Source organism: Capricornis sumatraensis, chromosome 13 (genome assembly GCF_032405125.1).
Source record: "Capricornis sumatraensis isolate serow.1 chromosome 13, serow.2, whole genome shotgun sequence".
Lineage (NCBI taxonomy): Eukaryota > Metazoa > Chordata > Mammalia > Artiodactyla > Bovidae > Capricornis > Capricornis sumatraensis.
Window position 1 is genome coordinate 32,626,531 of NC_091081.1, and position 19,272 is coordinate 32,645,802.

The 19,272-nt window shown below is 41.2% G+C and overlaps 1 protein-coding gene across 1 annotated transcript in view; it reads left to right on the forward strand.

Moving 5' to 3' along the window:
* POPDC1 (popeye domain cAMP effector 1) overlaps nucleotides 1-18,235 on the forward strand; it is a 41,125-nt gene extending 22,890 nt beyond the window's left edge. The window contains exon 7 of the mRNA XM_068985090.1: nucleotides 18,111-18,235. Within this exon, the coding sequence (XP_068841191.1) occupies nucleotides 18,111-18,235 (125 nt within the window). The remainder of the gene's footprint in view (nucleotides 1-18,110) is intronic.
* The last annotated feature ends 1,037 nt before the right edge of the window (nucleotides 18,236-19,272 follow it).

Below are 19,272 nucleotides of genomic sequence, written 5' to 3' on the forward strand. Positions count from 1 at the left end.
TTGTCAGGGCACAATTCCTGGTCTGTTTCCTTCCCTCTTCCTTATAGTGAATTGTGAGTTTAATCCAAATGGCTGTTTCTTGCATGGGTAATTGAAACTTCCATGTCTGAAGAGGCAGGCAGCCCTGGGGGACAGGGTGGCAGCTTTCCTTCTCAGTTCCCTTGTTCAGTTGTACTTTGCTGTACTGAAAATGTGTACAGCCTGCTTATGTTGTTTATTTAATTATTAAATATATATTTTAGCCTCAGGTTTATTGTACAAGCTCTTACACATTATGATGTAAATGCATCGAGCCATATATATGCATAGTTTTGAGTGTGTGCATGTGTGTGAACTGTACAGAAGATGGATGTTCATCCCTGCTTCCTTTTAACAGTCCTCATTCTGAGTTTCTCTGCTTCACCTCTGCAGCTTAATGGAAGACATTAGTATTTGAGCACAACACTGATATTAATTATGAATTATTCATCCTACCATGTGATTCATTAAAAATTGGTTAGTTCTTACTTTTTCGTACTTAGATTTTTGTCCCAGAACTACAGAAGGCTGTTTTTGCTTTTCTTTTGCCCAACCCATCAATAGGGCATCAACTTATCCAATTTACATTCCTTGTAAAACAGAGAATACAAAACCAATCCCTTAGGACTATCAGGCTGAAATAACAAAATTCAGCACACTTTGAGCCTGTGAAGTCCCCAAAACAAATGCCTAAGCTCTGATTATTCTGGATTTCTGATATACACATGGGGGCAGCCAGGGCAGCTGGACTCAGCAACAGCAAGTATCAGCTTCATGAATGCTAGTGGAAAGACGGGAACACACGTTTATTAACAATAGCAATTATTATTTTTTCAGGTACTCTCTAAACATAATCACATTTAATCTTCACTGCAGTCTGCGTGGAAGAGAGGTATCTTAGCTCTCGCTAGACGACACAGTGCTAACAGATGGTTCCCCCAACCTCTGGCTACGATAGAGAGGCTGCTTTCTTTATTTCTCACATGCACATGGGTGCTGCTGGGTCCTCCTCACTCTGGGACACTGAAGGAGCAGCTGCTGTTTGGGTCACTGCCACTCATGACTGAGGGAAGACAGTGATGGCAGAATCACAACATGGCTCTTAAAGCTGTTTAATTCCTTTTTGCTCTCCTGTTGCTTCATTTGCTTGAGTTCCATGTTTGGAAGTGTGATTGTGAGACAGGATGTCCAGGATGTGTGAAGAGGATTTAATGCCCTTCAGTTCAGTTCAGTTCAGTCGCTCAGTCGTGTCCGACTCTTTGCGACCCGATGAATCGCAGCACGCCAGGCCTCCCTGTTCATCACCAACTCCTGGAGTTCACTCAGACTCACATCCATTGAGTCAGTGATGCCATCCAGCCATCTCATCCTCGGTCGTCCCCTTCTCCTCCTGCCCCCAATCCCTCCCAGCATCAGAGTCTTTTCCAATGAGTCAACTCTTCGCATGAGGTGGCCAAAGTACTGGAGTTTCAGCTTTAGCATCATTCCTTCCAAAGAAATCCCAGGGCTGATCTCCTTCAGAATGGACTGGAGTCTCCTTGCAGTCCTAGGGACCCTCAAGAGTCTTCTCCAACACCACAGTTCAAAAGCATCAATTCTTCAGCACTCAGTCTTCTTCACAGTCCAACTCTCACATCCATACATGACCACTGGAAAAACCATAGCCTTGACTAGACAGACCTTAGTCGGAAAAGTAATGTCTCTGCTTTTGAATATACTATCTAGGTTGGTCATAACTTTTCTTCCAAGGAGTAAGCGTCTTTTAATTTCATGGCTGCAACCACCATCTGCAGTGATTTTGGAGCCCCAAAAAATAAAGTCTGACACTGTTTCCACTGTTTCCCCATCTATTTCCCATGAAGTGATGGGACCAGATGCCATAATCTTCGTTTTCTGAATGTTGAGCTTTAAGCCAACTTTTTCACTCTCCTCTTTCACTTTCATCAAGAGGCTTTTGAGTTCCTCTTCACTTTCTGCCATAAGGGTGGTGTCATCTGCATATCTGAGGTTATTGATATTCTCCCGGCAGTCTTGATTCCAGCTTGTGTTTCTTCCAGTCCAGCATTTCTCATGATGTACTCTGCATATAAGTTAAATAAACAGGGTGACAATATACAGCCTTGACGTACTCCTTTTCCTATTTGGAACCAGTCTGTTGTTCCATGTCCAGCTCTAACTGTTGCTTCCTGACCTGCATACAGATTTCTCAAGAGGCAGGTTAGGTGGTCTGGTATTCCCATCTCTTTTAGAATTTTCCACAGTTTATTGTGATCCACACAGTCAAAGGCTTTGGCATAGTCAATAAAGCAGAAATAGATATTTTTCTGGAACTTTCTTGCTTTTTCCATGATCCAGCCCTTATATAGATATAAGCTTTCTTCCCTTTGCTCCTGGACCAAGGTGCTCATCGAGGTGCCTTGTCACTTCTGTCTTCCCCTCCTTACAGGTTTAGCTCCCTACACGTAGTATATAAACATGCATGCAGACTGACTGTCCTTGACAATTCCATCATGATAAGTGGTGCTGAGCACAGGCATTGTCATGGCAACAGGTGGACATATGATGTTTCTTTGCAAGTTGAGAACTTTATTTAATTGGAATTAAATAATCTATTGTTTGTTTTTTAAAAATCCTGAGTCAGTGTAGGTGATCCAGTCTGTTAGAACTCATCTTTGAAAGATTTTGCTAATTTAAACCATGTTTTTCAGAAATTATAATTAAAATTTATGATTTCTTTAACAGACTGTGGAATAGTTAAGAGATATTTCTTCCTGACCAAAAAAGCCTTTTCAAGTATTTTTTGATTATTAATGTCAAGAAGGCACTCTGGAAAGTGTACTAATTTCATATGACCTAGGGAAAAGGGAAAGTGAAAGTCACTCAGTCGTATTCGACTCTTTGGGACCCCATGGACTATAGTCCATGGAATTCTCCAGGCCAGAATACTGGAGTGGATAGCCTTTCCCTTCTCCAGGGGATCTTCCCAACCCAGGGGTCAAACCCAGGTCTCCCGCATTGCAGGTGCATTCTTTACCATCTGAGCCACGAGGGAAGCCCGACCTAGGGGTGCAGATCTGTGCTAAGCTGAGTTCGTTTGCATCTGGTTAGTATTCTTGTCTGCTAAGACTAGGCAGGTTATCTGACATAATAAGTTTCCCTCAGCTCCCTTATATATTTCTTTACCTGGAAATATACAAAAAGCCAATTCCATCTTCTGAGTTTCATGAAATAATCTTTTCAATCTAATTTGTATTTCATTTCCCCCTGTGAACAACTGTAGGCTTACAAACAGGATTATAGGGAGAGGTGGAAAGGCAGCAGGGACCCAGAGATGAACCTAAGAACTGTTCTCAGATCCACCAGAAGGGCTAGTGAAAAGCAGTGCCCCTACTTCGTCGATGAGCAGAGTGCAGCTTAGGAAGGTTAAATAACCTGCTCAGGGCCGCTTGTCAGCCCTGAAACTAAGAAGTACTGAATTGGTTCCAAGGTTTTGCTTTGCCTCTGACTTTACAAATACCCGTGCATGAGTGTAAACTTGTTTGGGAATATTCAGCCCCTGTTGCAGCCACTGACACATCCTGACCACTGTCATACATGTTCTCATTTCATCTTCACTCACCTTCACAAGGTAAGTCTTGTATTTCCCCCTTCTCATGGCAAGGAATATGCCATTCATCTCCTCTGGGACCTTAGCGCACCAGCTCCTCCTGGCTGGGGGACCGTCTCCAGGGCCCCAGCCCTCACCAGTCCTTTAAATGGCTTCTCTCCTCACCCAGCATGTTCCCATCTGTGAAATGACTGTAAAATAATTTTATTGGGCTGTGTACTTTCAGTCTTTTAATAAAATAAAATTAAAATCATTAAGTTAATATGCAGTTATCAAATAATAAAAAAAATTGTTTTCAATGAAAAGAACTGACCCCTTTCAACCTAACCACTCTTTAAGAGCAATCATATTGGAACAACTTTTGTCCAAAATGCTAAACAGTGTGCTGTTAATTGACTTATCCTCCTAACCTTTATCTTCTAACCTAACTTAGTTCACTTTTAACTTCCCTTCCCACTTCTGCTCAGTATAAAATATGACTAGTTTTTATCCCTTTATTGTTTACATTTGTAACATTAAATAATACATCAGTTCAGTTCAGTTCAGTCGCTCAGTCGTGTCTGACTCATTTTCTGAATGTTGAGCTTTAAGCCAACTTTTTCACTCTCCTCTTTCACTTTCATCAAGAGGCTTTTGAGTTCTTCTTCACTTTCTCCATAAGGGTGGTGTCATCTGCATATCTGAGGTGATTGATATTTCTCCCGGCAATCTTGATTCCAGCTTGTGTTTCTTCCAGTCCAGCGTTTCTCATGATGTACTCTGCATATAAGTTAAATAAGCAGGGTGACATATAAACCTCCATTTCTTTTTCTCTCTGAAGCACTTCTAAAGGTGAGGACATTAGCTTCCCTACAGTTACTTATTCTTTCCCCTTCTACCTTCAAACTCTTGTCTCTTCTTTAACTTTTCAACAATCAAGGTTGAAAACATATTTCTATTCCTTTTTTATTTATTTTTTAATTGGAGGAAAGCTGCTTTACAACATTGTATTGATTTCTGCCATAAAACAATGCAAATTAGTCAACATTTTATGTATATATATCTCTCTCCTCCCTCTTGAGCTTCCCTCTCAGCCCATCCCACCGCGCTGTGTTATCACAGAGCACCAGGCCGGGCTCCCTGTGTTATACAGCAACCTCTCAACAGCTGTTTTACACATGGTAGTTTATATATGTCAATGCTTTTCAATTCATCCCATCCCTTCTTTCTTGCACTGTGCCCACAACTCCATTCTCTATGTCTGCTTCTCCATTCCTCCCCTGCAAATAGGTTCATCAGTACCATTTTTCTAGATTCCACATAAATATGCAGTAATACACAATATTTGTTTTTCTGACTTACTTCACTCTGTATAACAGGCTCTAGGTTCATCCAACTCACTACCACTGACTCAAGTTCGTTCCTTTTTATGGCTGAGTTATATCCACTGTATGTATGTACCACAATTTCTTTATCCATTCATCTGTCATTGTAAATCTAGGTTCCTTCTATGTCCTGGCTATTGTAAATAGTGCTGCAGCAAATGTTGGGGTGGGTACTTGTGCCTTTTTGAATTGTGGTTTCTCGGGGTATATGCCCAGTAGCTGGATTGCTCCATCAGATGGTAGTTTTAGTCCTAGTTTCTTTAAGGACTCTCCATACTGTTCTCCCTAGTGGCTGTATCAATTTACATTCTCACCAAAAGTGCAAGAGGGTTCCCTTTTCTCCACACCCTCCCCAGCATTGATTGTTGTAGGCTTTTTGATTATGGCCATTCTGATTGGTGTGAGATGATACCTCATTGTAGTTTTGATTTCTCTGATAATGAGCGATATTGAGCATCTTTTCATGTGTCTGTTGGCCATCTGTTGTCTTAATTGGAGAAATGTCTGTTTAGGTCTTCTGCCCATTTTTTGATTGGGCTGTTTTTCTGATGTTGAGCTACATGAGCTGCTTACATATTTTGGAAAGTAGTCCTTTGTCAGTTGCTTCCCTTGCAATTATTTTCTCCCATTCTGAGTGTTGTCTTTTCATCTTGTTTATGGTTTCCTTTGCTGTGCAGAAGCTTTTATGCTTTTTTAATTGGAGGAAAATTGCTTCACAATGTTGTGTTTCTTTCTGAATTGTTTTTTAATGTGGCAAAAATACATGTAACACACAAATTACCCATCTTATCCATTTTTTAAATGTACAGTTCAGTTCAGTTTCAGTTTAGTCCTGTCCGAATCTTTGTGACCCCATGAATCGCAGCACACCAGGCCTCCCTGTCCATCACCAACTCCCAGAGATCACCCAAACTCGTGTCCATCGAGTCGGTGATGCCATCCAGCCATCTCATCCTCTGTTGTCCCCTTCTCCTTCTGCCCCTAATCCCTCCCAGCATCAGAGTCTTTTCAAATGAGTCAACTCTTCACATGAGGTAGCCAAAGTACTGGAGTTTCAGCTTTAGCATCATTCCTTCCAAAGAAATCCCAGGGCTGATCTCCTTCAGAATGGACTGGTTGGATCTCCTTGCAGTCCAAGGGACTCTCAAGAGTCTTCTCCAACACCACAGTTAAAAAGCATCAATTCTTCGGCGCTCAGCTTTCTTCACAGTCCAACTCTCACATCCATACATGACCACTGGAAAAACCATAGCCTTGACTTGATGGACCTTTTTTGGCAAAGTAATGTCTCTGCTTTTGAATATACTGTCTAGGTTGGTCATAACTTTCCTTCCAAAGAGTAAGCGTCTTTTAAGTTCATGGCTGCAGTCACCATCTGCAGTGATTTTGGAGCCCAGAAAAGTAAAGTCTGACACTGTTTCCACTGTTCCCCCATCTATTTCCCATGAAGTGATGGAACCGGATGCCATGATCTTTGTTTTCTGAATGTTGAGCTTTAAGCTAACTTTTTCACTCTCCTCTTTCACTTTCATCAAGAGGCTTTTTAGTTCCTCTTCACTTTCGGCCATAAGGGTGGTGTCATCTGCACATTTGAGGTTATTGATATTTCTCCCGGCAATCTTGATTCCAGCTTGTGCTTCATCCAGCCCAGCGTTTCTCATGATGTACTCTGCATATAAGTTAAATAAGTTAAATACACAGCCTTGACATACTTCTTTTCCTATTTGGAACCAGTCTGTTGTTCCATGTCCAGCTCTAACTGTTGCTTCCTGACCTGCATACAGATTTCTCAAGAGGCAGGTCAGGTGGTCTGGTATTCCCATCTCTTTTAGAATTTTCCACAGTTTATTGTGATCCACACAGTCAAAGGGTTTGGCATAGTCAATAAAGCAGAAGTAGATGTTTTTCTGGAACTCTCTTCCTTTTTCAATGATCCAGCAGATGTTGGCAATTTGATCTCTGGTTCCTCTGGCTCTTCTAAAACCAGCTTGAACATCAGGAAGTTCATGGTTTAAAAGGTATTAAATATGATTATTCTCTCTGCCAATTATAGTTATGTCTTCCTCCCTTCATCCATGGCTTATTTGATAAAGTTTAAAGCAAATAAATAGTATTGACATTACGCTTTATTCATAATTTAATAATGGGCTCTGACTACATCACTTTCTTTGGGTTCCCGTGGCATCATGATTCCTGATCTGTTCAAAAAGTCTGTTTCTGTTAAGTTCAAATGGATTCTCCTTTTTTAAAAACACAAATAAGTAATGCCACTGTAGTTTACTTCCTGCCATGCCTCTCCTTTTTTCCCTTAAAGTTTTTCTCATGCCTTACTGTCAGGACCATCTTATTCACCAGATCCCCAGTATCTGCTAGTGGCTTTTTGTTTTGGGTGAATCATTTCATTTCTTCTTAAAGTCTGAGTAGTTATTTGATATTTGAGTCATGCCTTTTCCTACTGCTTTTTGTTTTCATGGATATCTCTAGTGGCCTCTCTTTTTCCTTATCCTTACCTTTTTGGTCTCACATCCTCATTCTCCTGGGCCATCAGTTCCATGTCCCCTTTGTCTCAGACCTTCCTCATAAGGCCTCTCACCCTCCTACCTCATCCCATACTGGTGATTCTCTGGCTCTGCTGCACAGCTGCCATCCTTGAACTGCCTTTCCTATTCCCCTGAGCTTATCCACCAACTCTGCAACCCTAAAGCTTTCTCTTTAGGGCAGGAGAGGACTCAGGCTATTCCTTGGCTACTCACACCTGTTGCCCAGGCATCTCAGGGCCCTGGCCACCCATCTGAGAAGCCAGGAATTGATCTGAGAACCTCTTCATGAGAGCCACTAGCCTCCTTATCCTCCCCATTTGCCATAATTTGTATAATTCTTTGCTGGATCCCTCAGTGGTCCTCAGTCCCTTCAAGGAAATTAGGTCTAAAGGCATGCCTAACTCTTCAGCACTATTATTCAGAAAACTTCCATCCAAACTCAGTTTCTACAATCTGAAATAATCTCATGACCTCAATGAAAAACACATTTTTTAAATTTAACAAAGTCTTATAATACACATAAGGCAAAGGCGTAAAGGGGATGATAATCCTTTTCTAGCAAAAAAGCCATTACATTTTCCCCCATCCTCATACATCAAAAAATGTATAATCTAATTAAAATTCTAAACCCCTGTAAGGTTTTTAATTACTTGTTAAAGCAGTCGGCCAGATGGTTAAACATAATAAAAGAACACTTTGAAAGGAATGAAGAAAATGTCATCAAAGTTAACAAAGGAAAGGGGAAAAACATCTTACCACAATTATACTGGAGAGTTTATAAAAGTGTCATTCCTTGTTAAAATTTCTGAAGCAGAGAGAGAAGTCACTTGACAAACTTCATATCATGGTCCTTTGCTTACTTAAAGATCAAACTTGAGGTCACTTACTCATTCTCTGGAACAAGTGTGACCTTCACTCTGGATTTAATAAGAACAACTATGTCTGTTTACTTTCTCCTGCAAGGAGAAGCCCTCAGGCCCTCATGTAATCAGAAGCACACCAAAATAGAAATAAGCTCAATAAGGATAGAGTTCTGTCAAAGGGCATTTCTCCTACCTAATTTTTTAGCACTTATAGCAGAGTTTGGACGGATGGTTATGTAAGATCCCCTGGGTCTGTGTATAAAAAGGCTTCCTGTGTTTAATTCGGGACTTTAAGGTACAAGGCCTGGCAGGGCAGCCTGAGCCCATCCTCCGTGGAGGCGCCTGGCTGGTTTGCCCCTGCTGGCAACAACCCTCAAGGACGCAAAGCGCATCTTGATTGCCAGCTCCTTTTCTTTTCAGCTAGGTTCACGCACAAGCTGCTGTCTAAGCAGGTGTGCCGAGAAGAGACCCTGCTTCCTGGATCCAAAGCCACCTGTGGGTGTCCTCCTGTGGTCTGGCATGAGTAGAGGTGTCCACTGTTTGGTTCAGAGCTATTCCTCTAAATCTGTCTTCTGCATTGCTCAGAGGCCATGTTTTTTACTTTTACTCTCTTACGTCCTAAGGACGATGGCTACCTGGTTCTCCCATTCTCTTTCCCACCTAACACACCGAATTGGCACACAGCTCAGAGTCAGTTCTGCTTTGCTGGCTGGTGTTCTCCAGGCCTTGCTATCAATGGAAGCAAGTACATGTCTTCTTCTTGGCAGAATTTTTTTTTTTTTTTTTTTTTTTGCCAAGCAAAAGTAACTTTTGATGTAGCTGTTTAACAAGGCACACCTGATAAGTCTGGATTGAAGCTCAGTGAGACATTTGTTTTATTTACTTTTAGAATAAATTGTGTTAATTGGCAGCCAGGGGCAATTGGATGATATTGATAACTAAAAGCCAAAAATAAGGCTAGTGTTCACTTCTTGATTATAATAAATATCAAAGATACAGTTAACCACTTCTGTGTCTCAACTGTAGAAGTAGCTTTAAAAGAAGAATAAAAATCAGTTTCCTAGAAAATTTATGGAGATGGAATTATTTGCCCCTCTAGAATTTGGCGTAAATGAAAAGCGAAGCATTATACAGAGGTCATGAACCTCATAGTCATGTCCTCGAGAGGCGAAAGTAATTTGAAAATGCACTTAGCTAAACATGAGCTCAGTTTCTCTCTCTGTTCTGTCCTCATGCTCTCACACTTAGGGAAGGTATTGGGCCTTCTGAGCAAACTTCTGATGAGGCATCAGTGCACAAGGTTAGTGAAAAACTGGGCAAACTTGTAGAAAGAATTTTTATTAACCTTCAATTTTTGAAATATAACTAGTCTCCTCGAAGTAGGATCTTCTTTTGTTGCTGTTGTTCACACTCCAGATTGGGTTTTAATTAGTGGACAAAAATGATTTCTGGCAGCATGGTGATGGCCTCGGAGTCTTTCCACTGAACCAGTGGTTCTCCTACAGAGGGCAGAGAACACCAGATCAGGGTCAGTGAGCTCCTTCTCCAGGAAGCTCCTGGCTGTGACTGTGGCCAATTCCCAGGTAGGGCCAGATGACTATCATACTTGGCTCTCGGTGGCACAGAAGCCAGGCCTCCTGAGGTTGAGACAAGAGCGTGGGCTCTGAGACGCCAATCCCTCTCGGGGGTCAGACAGCCTGCTGGCTCTGGCGGCTTCTGGCAGCTGTAAGTCAGACTTCATTCCTGTCACCTTCCAGTGCATCGGTCTGCTCGATGGAGAAAACAGCAACAGGCGCGGTGGTGAGAATTGGATGAGGGGACTTGTGGGCTCTAATGCACCACAGAGCCTGAATTTAGTCCTCTCCGTGTGGGGGGGAAAAAATCTTTAGCTGTCAGTCTTGCTGGGCTGTCAGCATCTCCTGCTTTGCCCCGGCCAGTTTTGTTTCTCAGTGTTTCCCTCTCTGGTGGGAACGGGGTTCATCCACATCATCTCCCAGCTATTCTTCTTAGGTGTCCAGGTTGTCTCTGCTTTAGCCTCTGTGTAAAAATACTGATATGGATGCTGTAAGGATGAATTGCTCCTCTATTGTACAATGGAGTTTCTGAGAAGTAAGATGGAGGCAGAAACGAGGTTTGGTTTGCTTCTATTTCCCTAATGTTTAACCTAGCCTCTTGCACAGGGTAGTTCCTTGGGGTTCCTCTAGGCCGACTGGATGAAAACTCTGTAGCAGGTGATAGCACTGATGCACCTCGCTGATGCTGACTTGGACGGATGGTACTCCTGCCGGGGCTGCAAGCACTGTCGAACCATCAGTGATATGAAAGTGATTTCCCTCAAGGCACGTAGTACAGAAGGCAGTGATAACAATCACTTTTGCAGTGAGGTGTTACTGTAAACTGAGACCTGCATGCATCTGAGGGCCACTGATGGTGGCCCACTGGCAGGACTTGGACTTGACCCATCAGAGTTCCAGTGTGTGGTTGTGTGGTTTCCCCACGTCCTCAGGGAAGGCCCCATGCAGAGTTTCAGAGAGGGATTTTTCTCATGTACTAAGTAGTTATCAAGGACCTAGCTACATGTGGGTACTTCAGAGAGGCTGCAGGAGAGAAAAGGCTGTGATGACTCCCATAAGATGCCTGTTTTCTAGTAAGGGAGGGATGCAAGTACTTGTCTTTTCTTGAAAAACAGAATCACCCCAGAGAAGGAATTAGGGAAGACTACAAATGAAGGCGGTAGAGCTTGAGGCTCACCTTGCGGAGTGGAGAGGAATTTGGTGGGGAAAGTGGAGAAACCAGTCCACGAGGAGAGAAAAGCAAGAGGAGAAGAGGAAAACACTGGGCTGGATTTGGGGCACTGAGAGTTTGCCAGAAGGGAAGCGGGCCCCTGGATGTCACTCCAGGACTGGAAGTAAATCTTGTTTACTTTTTAATGTTACATACTAAGACTACAGTTCTTCCTTTCTCAGGCAAATAGAGCAGGAAGAGAAAAAATTCTTTCACAGAATAGTGGTAAACAATCTGCCTGCCAATGCAGGAGACAAAAGAGATGAGGGTTCAGTCCCTGGGGCGGGAAGATCCCCTGGAGTAGGGCATAGCCACCCTCTCCAGCATTCTTGACTGAGCACGCGTCAGTGAAAAAGAAATGCTTCCTGTCATATCAGTAAACAAGATGTTGCAGTCGTCAAGTCATCTCATTACAGCCACCCTGATGGTGAGCCCTGAGGGAACTCAAAATTCAAACAGGATGCCTGCCACATAGCAGTTAACCACTGGAGCCCCCCTGACCACACACTCTGAGGAGACTCAGGATGAAAAAGCACAGGACACTGGCTACAGACAGCTGAGGTGCACGGCCAAGGAGCGATTTCAGTCAGTGCAAACTCTTGCGTCTTCTCATACATAGAAGAGTGCTCAATTACTTGAGATGTCTGGTTTTCTTTAATTAACAGTAATCTTTTGATATTCTGACTACCTGGTCTTTGTTGCAAAAAATCCTGTATATCCAGGCCCCTCCCTTCCCTCGTGGGACCAGTTTCTCAGAGATATCTGAGAGACTATGTCCTGGGCTTAAGTCCTCAGTTTTGTCTGCTAAATAAAACATAGTTCTCAACTTTTAATTGTGCATTTTTTTTCAATTGACAATAGAGAAGCTAAAAGTTCTTCCAGAGTTTCTCTGGTCATTTCTAGTTGTATTGGTTCCCCTCTTCATTCTCTCTTTCAACAGAAAAAGGCAGTGATTGGTGAGGTAGCTAAAGGGGCAGATAACATTTTGGCCCCAACGTGGATAACTACCTCAGGTTACTATAGAAGCTGTAGTACCATGCCTTTGGCTGGATAATTCTAATGTTTAGTTCTCTAGTTTGATAGATGGGGTTAAAATCTTCAGACCAGTTCTCCCCACTTCCCCAGCCAAAATGCAATGGGCATGTTCGTGTTACGTGTATCGTACATCTTCGTACGTCTGGATGCTCTGCATAATTGATTTGGCATAATGCTCTTAGGCATGCCATTTTGCTTGTTCTCAGGGTCTATCTGATTGCAGATACTCAGCCTAAGTTAATATTTCATGAGATTCAATCATAACTTGAGGCTACAAATATGATGGAAGTCATGCCTATTGTTTTTCTTAAAAAAATAATAGACAATTTTGCTGCACTCATACACTGAGCAACACAAAATGCTATTTGAGCACAAGTCTCATTTCCTTTATTTGCTATTCCTATGAGCGATGATGAATTTTAACAAGTTTTCTAATGATTTAGGCCATTGCTCTCCTAAGGCCATGTTATTAAGTCATTTTACTGACTTATATTTACAAAGGGATTATGATATCCTAGGCACAGATATAAGAATTTAACAAGTTTGAGTCATGTAATCCTCTTAACAACCATATGAAATACATGCCATTATTATGACTTCTATTTTACAGATAGAGAAATTGGGGCACAGAGAAGTGAAGTAACCTGCCCAAGGTCACACAGATAGGTTACATTGCCATTTGAATAATTTACATGCAAATTCCAGGTTATGGTTGGTATGTCTGCTATAACCTGTGTGAAAAAGGATAAAAAGTATATGTCTGAGAGATTCTCCCATGCTGTGCTCGAGGCAGAATTGTGTTCCTAGACTGTTTTAATAGAAGCTAATTTTCAACCAGTTACATCAGTAGTTGTCTCCCTGTAAACTCAGTATTTTAACTAACTGTAAATGTTTAAAAGTGAACAATTTCCATTTATATATGACAAACACACTAGCTCTGCCAACGTCCAGCTCCGCACTGTACAATTATGATCTTTTATGTTGAAAGATGTAGCTGTGGATCATGGCATCTTCCAAGATGGCAATGACTATATAGTTAATAATAAATGGCAGTTACTGTATATAACTTTTTGTATATACTTTTTGCTTCCCCTTGTCCCCCTGAAAAAAAACTCAGCCATAAAAGAGAATGAAATGTTGCTATTTGCAACATGAGTAGACTTGGAAGGTATTATGCTAAAGTGAAAGAAGTCACACAGAGAAAGACAAATACTGTATGATATCACTTCTGTGGGGATCTAATAAAATACAGTGAACCAGTAAATATAACAAAAAAGAAACAGACTTACAGAAAACAAACTAGTGGTTACTAGTGGGGAGAGGGAAGGGGGTGGAACAATACAGAGGTAGGGAATAAAGAGGTATAAACTACTATGTATAAGTTACGAAGACATATTGTATACCACAGGAATATAGCTAATATTTTATAATAAGTGGAATATAACCTTTAAAATTGTAAATCACTATATTGTACACTTGTAACTTATAGTATTGTACATCAACTATACTTCAATAAAATTAACAAAAAAAATGTAATGTTTATGTAATGGTGTTATATGAATCTCTAACTGGAAAACAGTGATAAATGTTATATATGCCAAAGAGACTTAAGTGAAAATAATTTATATGTAAACGAATCCTTTCTTTGATGGTATTGATGTGCTAACAATGGGGACTGATTCTGAAGCTGTCAATGGAAGGAACACAGAGTCCCCAAAAGTTACTTTCCCAAGTATCTTAATCTTGATCTCAAAATTTGATCTAAAATAAGCAATGTATACTTTTTATCCAAGTAAGTTGAAATATATATATATATATCTTGAAAAAAAAATGACAGCAACATTTTATATGTGCCAAGCACATTCCATGATTATTTTGTTTAATCCCCTGAACAACTCCATGAGGCAGGTCCTGTGAATGTCTCCTTTCCACAAAGGTGGAAACAGGCCTAGAGAGGTTTAGTAATGGAGGACAGGTCACACAGCCAGGAAGCAGCGCAGCAGGGATCTGAACCTTGGAAGTGTTTCCTGAGCCTCTGGTCTTGGCCACTGTGCTCTGCACCCTTACCCCTGTGTGTAGGGTACACAGCTGCCTCTGGCTAGGGATTAAGAGCTGATCCTGATAAATTTCTTGTTGCCTTTTTATGTCTTCATAAGATCCCACTACTCTTCTTTGCTGTAGAGCAAGTATGTGAAGAGTCAGATTTCTCCAATTGTTCCTCCTTCATCAACCTTACACTTAGACTGAGTTCAGCATTTGCTGATAATATTGATTGCTAGCTGACCTCACCCTGCTGGAGGGTAGAGCAAGAATATGGCTCAAGCCTGGGTGGGGCCGAGGGAGACCCTCATAAAGTGGAGCCTGACACAGAACGTGGGAACTATACAGGAGGGAGTTTGTGTGTGCTATAATAGTAGGCACCTTGAGAAGCCTATGCACTTATTTATAATAACGTCTACTCTTACTTTTAGACAGTGTTTTTTCTTCCATCAAGCATGGTGTCCATTATAGTAGAAGCTCAATTAGCACTTGGTGAATGCATGAATGAATGAAGGATAGACAGAATGAATGGATTGTTTATTTGGTTTCTTTGATATAAGGGCCTCTGCTGCTTTTCTGGATTATATTTGCTCTATCCAGCTCTTCCCTCCTGCGTGCCTGGATTCTCCTCCTTGCCCCCTCCTTCTCTCTCTCCCTCTCCCCTGTAAGTCCAGGGAGTTACTGGACAGTTGGTGGCAAGAAATATTCTTGTGGGTGATGTTCCAGATGGTGGAGGTTCTATAGTTTCAGAGTAGAACCTTTCCTTAGGGAAAGTAGGAGTTAAATCCACCTTCAAGGGACTAAAATTACCACCTATGATATTAATGTAGGAACGTGCATTCTGAGCCCTAAGCAGACTTTGGTGCAAACCACTGGAAACTGCATATGTCTGAGAAGCTCATACCATCCAAGCACCTGAAGTGACATCCTCTCTACATCTGGTCTCATGGACTATCAATGGCTTATTGACTTTGTTGCTTTGCAGAACATTGGTCTATAAGACATCTGGTCCATGCTAAGGTCCTTGATGTTCACAGGACCATGTAGTGCTGTCTAAAATGTCCAAAGACATTCGGTCCATGCGAAAAGGTCCCTAATATTTGGTCTTGCCCAAAATGATTTGGCATGCACAGCAATTAGCGAAGAGGTAAAAGGGACCCAAATTGGAAAAGAAGTAAAGCTGTGACTGTCTGCTGATAACATGATACTATACATAAAAATTCCTAAAGATGCTACCAGAAAACAATACTAGAGCTCATCAATGAATTTGGTAAAGTTGTAGGATACAAAATTAATACACACAGAAATCTGTTGCATTTCTATACACTAAGAAAGAAAGATCAGAATGAGAAATTAAGAAAACAATCTCATTTACCATCACATCAAAAAGAATGAAATACCTAGGAATAAAGTTACCTCAGAAGATGAAAGACCTGTACTCTGAAAACTATTAAGACACTAATGAAAGAAATTGAAGATGACATAAACAGATAGAAAGATATACTGTGTTCTTGGATTAAAAGAATCAATATTGTTAAAATGACTGTACTACCCAAGGGAATCAACAGATTCAATGCAATTCCCATCAAAATACCAATGGCATTTTTCACAGAACTAAAAAAAAGAATTTTATGGAAACACAAAAGAACCCAAGAAGGCAAAGCAAACTTAAGAAAAATGGAGCTGAAGGAATCAGTCTCTCTGACTTCACACTATATTACAAAGCTACAGTAATTAAAACAGTGTTGTACTGGCACACACACACACACAAACCAGAAATATACATCAATAGAAGAGGGTAGGAAACCCAGAAATAAACCCATTAATCTATGACAAAGGAAGCAAGACTACACAATGGAAAAGAGACCACTTCTTCAATAAGTGGTGCTGGGAAAACTAGACCACTACATGTAAAAGAATGAAATTAGAACATTCTCTAACATCATACACAAAATAAACTCAAAATGGATTAAAGACCTAAATTTAAGAATGAATACTATAAAACTCCCAGAGGAAAACATAGGCAGGACACTCTTTGACACAAATCACAGCAATATATTTTTGAGTCCATCTGCTCCAGAAAACAAAATAAACAACTGAGACCTAATTAAACTTAAAAGCTTTTGCACAGCAAAGGAAGCTATAAACAAAATGAAAAGACAACCTAGAGAGTGGGAAAAAATATTTGCAAATGGTGCAACCAACAAGGGATTAATCTCTAAAACATATAAACAGCTCATGCAGCTCAATATTAAATGAATAACTTTAAAAATAAGATTTCCTCAGACACTTCTCCAAAGAAGACATACAGATGGCCAAAAGCCATGTGAAAAGATGCTCAATATCACTAATTATTAGACAAATGAAATCAGAACTATGAAATATCATCTTACACCAGTCAGAATGGCCATGATCAAAAAGTCTACAAATAATAAATGCCAGAAAGGGTGTGGAGAACAGGGAGCCCTAATACACTGTTAGTGGGGATGTAAATTGGTGCAGTCACTATGGAAATCAGTATTTAGTTTCCTTAAACTGAAAACAGAGCTACCATATGATCCTGCAATTTCACCTTTGGGCATATATCCAAAGAATACCATAATTCAAAAAGATACATGCACCCTAGCATTCACTGCATCACTATTCACAACAGCCGAGATGAGGGAGCAATGAAATGTCCATCAACAGAGGAATGGCTAAGGATGTGGCGCATGCATACACTGGAATATTACTCAGCCTTGCAAAAGCAAACGTGAGTGCCATTTCCTGGGCTTCCCAGGCGGCACTGGTGGCAAAGAGCCCACCTGCCAATGAGGAAACAGAAGAGACGTGGGTTTAATCCCTGGGTCTGGAAGATCCCCTGAAAGAGGGCATGGCAACCCATCCCAGTATTCTTGCCTGGAGAATCCCCGTGGACAGAGAAGCCTGGTGGGCTATAGCCCATAGGGTTGCAGAGAGTTAGACAAGACTGACGTGACTTAACACACACACACGCAGCGACATGGAGGGACCTAGAGATTATCATACGAAGTAAACCAAATATCATATGATATCACGTGTGAAATCTAAAAAAAGATACAAATGAACTTACTTACAAAGCAGAAACAGACTCAGGGACTTTGAAAATAAACTTATGATTGCCAAAGGGGAAAGGTGGGGGGAGAAGGGATAAATTAGCAGTTTGGGATTAACATATACACACTCGAGCTCAGTTGCTTCAGTCGTGTCCGGCTCTTGGCAACCCTTTGGATGATAGCCCACCAGCCTCCTCTGTCTGTGGGATGTTTCAGGTAAGAATACTGGAATGGGCTGCCACTTCCTGTTTCAGGGGGTCTTCCCAACTCAGGGATCAAATCCACCTCTCCTGCACTTCAGGCAGATTTTTACTTGCTGAGCCATCAAAGAAAACTCTACATATACACGCTACTACATATAAAATAATCAACAAGGACTACTGTATAGCACAGGGAACTTTACTCAATATTCTGTAATAACCTATATGGGAAAAGCATTTGAAATAGGGTAAATGTATGTATAACAGAATCACTTCACTGTACACCTGAAATATAGCATTGTAAGTCAACTACACTCCAATATAAAATAATAATTCAATTTAATGTTGAGGTATGGCAGAAACCAACACAACATTGTAGAGCAATTATTCTCCAATTAAAAATAAAATTTTTTAAATTAAATTAAAAAGAAAAAGAAGATGCAGTATTAGGGAAACTGCACTCTTGGTGCCAGCTATAGTCTCCCAGAGAGTTTTATTTTCCAGTTGGAGTTTTTCACTGATACATCTCGCCAGCATTAGGGCAGGCTGTACATTAAGTGGTTTTCCTTTCTGTGTCTTTGACAGATGTACCATCCCCACACCAGCGAGCCTCGGCTAGGATGAAACCGATAGAAGAAGGCGTGGAAGATGATGACGAGGTCTTTGAACCTGCGCCTTCAAATACATTTAAAGTTCGTCAGTGGCCTTGATCCCAAGAGAGGATTCAAGTTACCAAGAGGGAAACTGTCTTGGAGAGATCCTGAAAAATACCAGCACTTTTTCACGGCTTTTAGATTTTTTTCTGCTTTTATACACCCAGCTTGGTAGAGTCTGAGGGCAGGAAAGTGAGGGAAATTAAAAAATGGGAAGGTTACCTTCACTTTTACTGGTCAGCTTTCAGTTTCACTGAGCCTTCTGACTAAAATGTGTGCTATTTTTGGGAGAGACATTTTCACAGTGTTTTATAGATATATTATCATTTAAATTTTTAAAAAATCTTAGTGCTTTGTCATTTCAAATGCCTTCACTTATCTTTCCAAGTTGTTGTTCGCTTTCATCAGAGAGTTTATTCTCTGCTGTGGCAATGGGGTTGTCCATTTGATTGAGGTGGAGGGAATGTTTAAAAAAAAAAAAAACAACAGGGAATCTCAGGCTTTGCTCAATGGATTTTCTGGCTGGAACATTTTAAAGAAAGATGTGGTGCAACTCATGTATATCTTTCTCTCAGACCAGATACATCATTCTACTAGAACATCTCACATTTGTGGACCCTGTATGCATAGGCTGATAATGGACAAAGCTCATCAGACTTTACTCACATTACCCTGATATTACAGTGTTTGAAAGTTGGGATGAACCCTAGACCTGGAAAGGTAACAGTGGAAGCAGTTCTGAGCTCAGGGTCACCCTTTGGCTAAACCAGCTCAGCTGTGATGTGGAGCCATCTTGCCCCATGCTCTGAAGCACATTACTTCAGAGTCAAGTGGCCAAAGAAGCGCCGCAGAATGACGAGGCTGACACAGCCACTGCACTCTCTGGCTACTCCTCTGATGTTCAGATGGTTCCTCCAGGGGCACAGATGGCTCCTTACTGTGTGTGTGTCAGACACCAGATGCCAGGGCTGCAAACGGAGACACAGCTGTGAGGCAGACGGTCCACCACGAGCTCGGCCGTGATCACCCAACCTAGAGAGTGCTGTGAGGACCTTGATTCTAGATCTCTCTTTTCCACCAGTTGTGATTCTAGA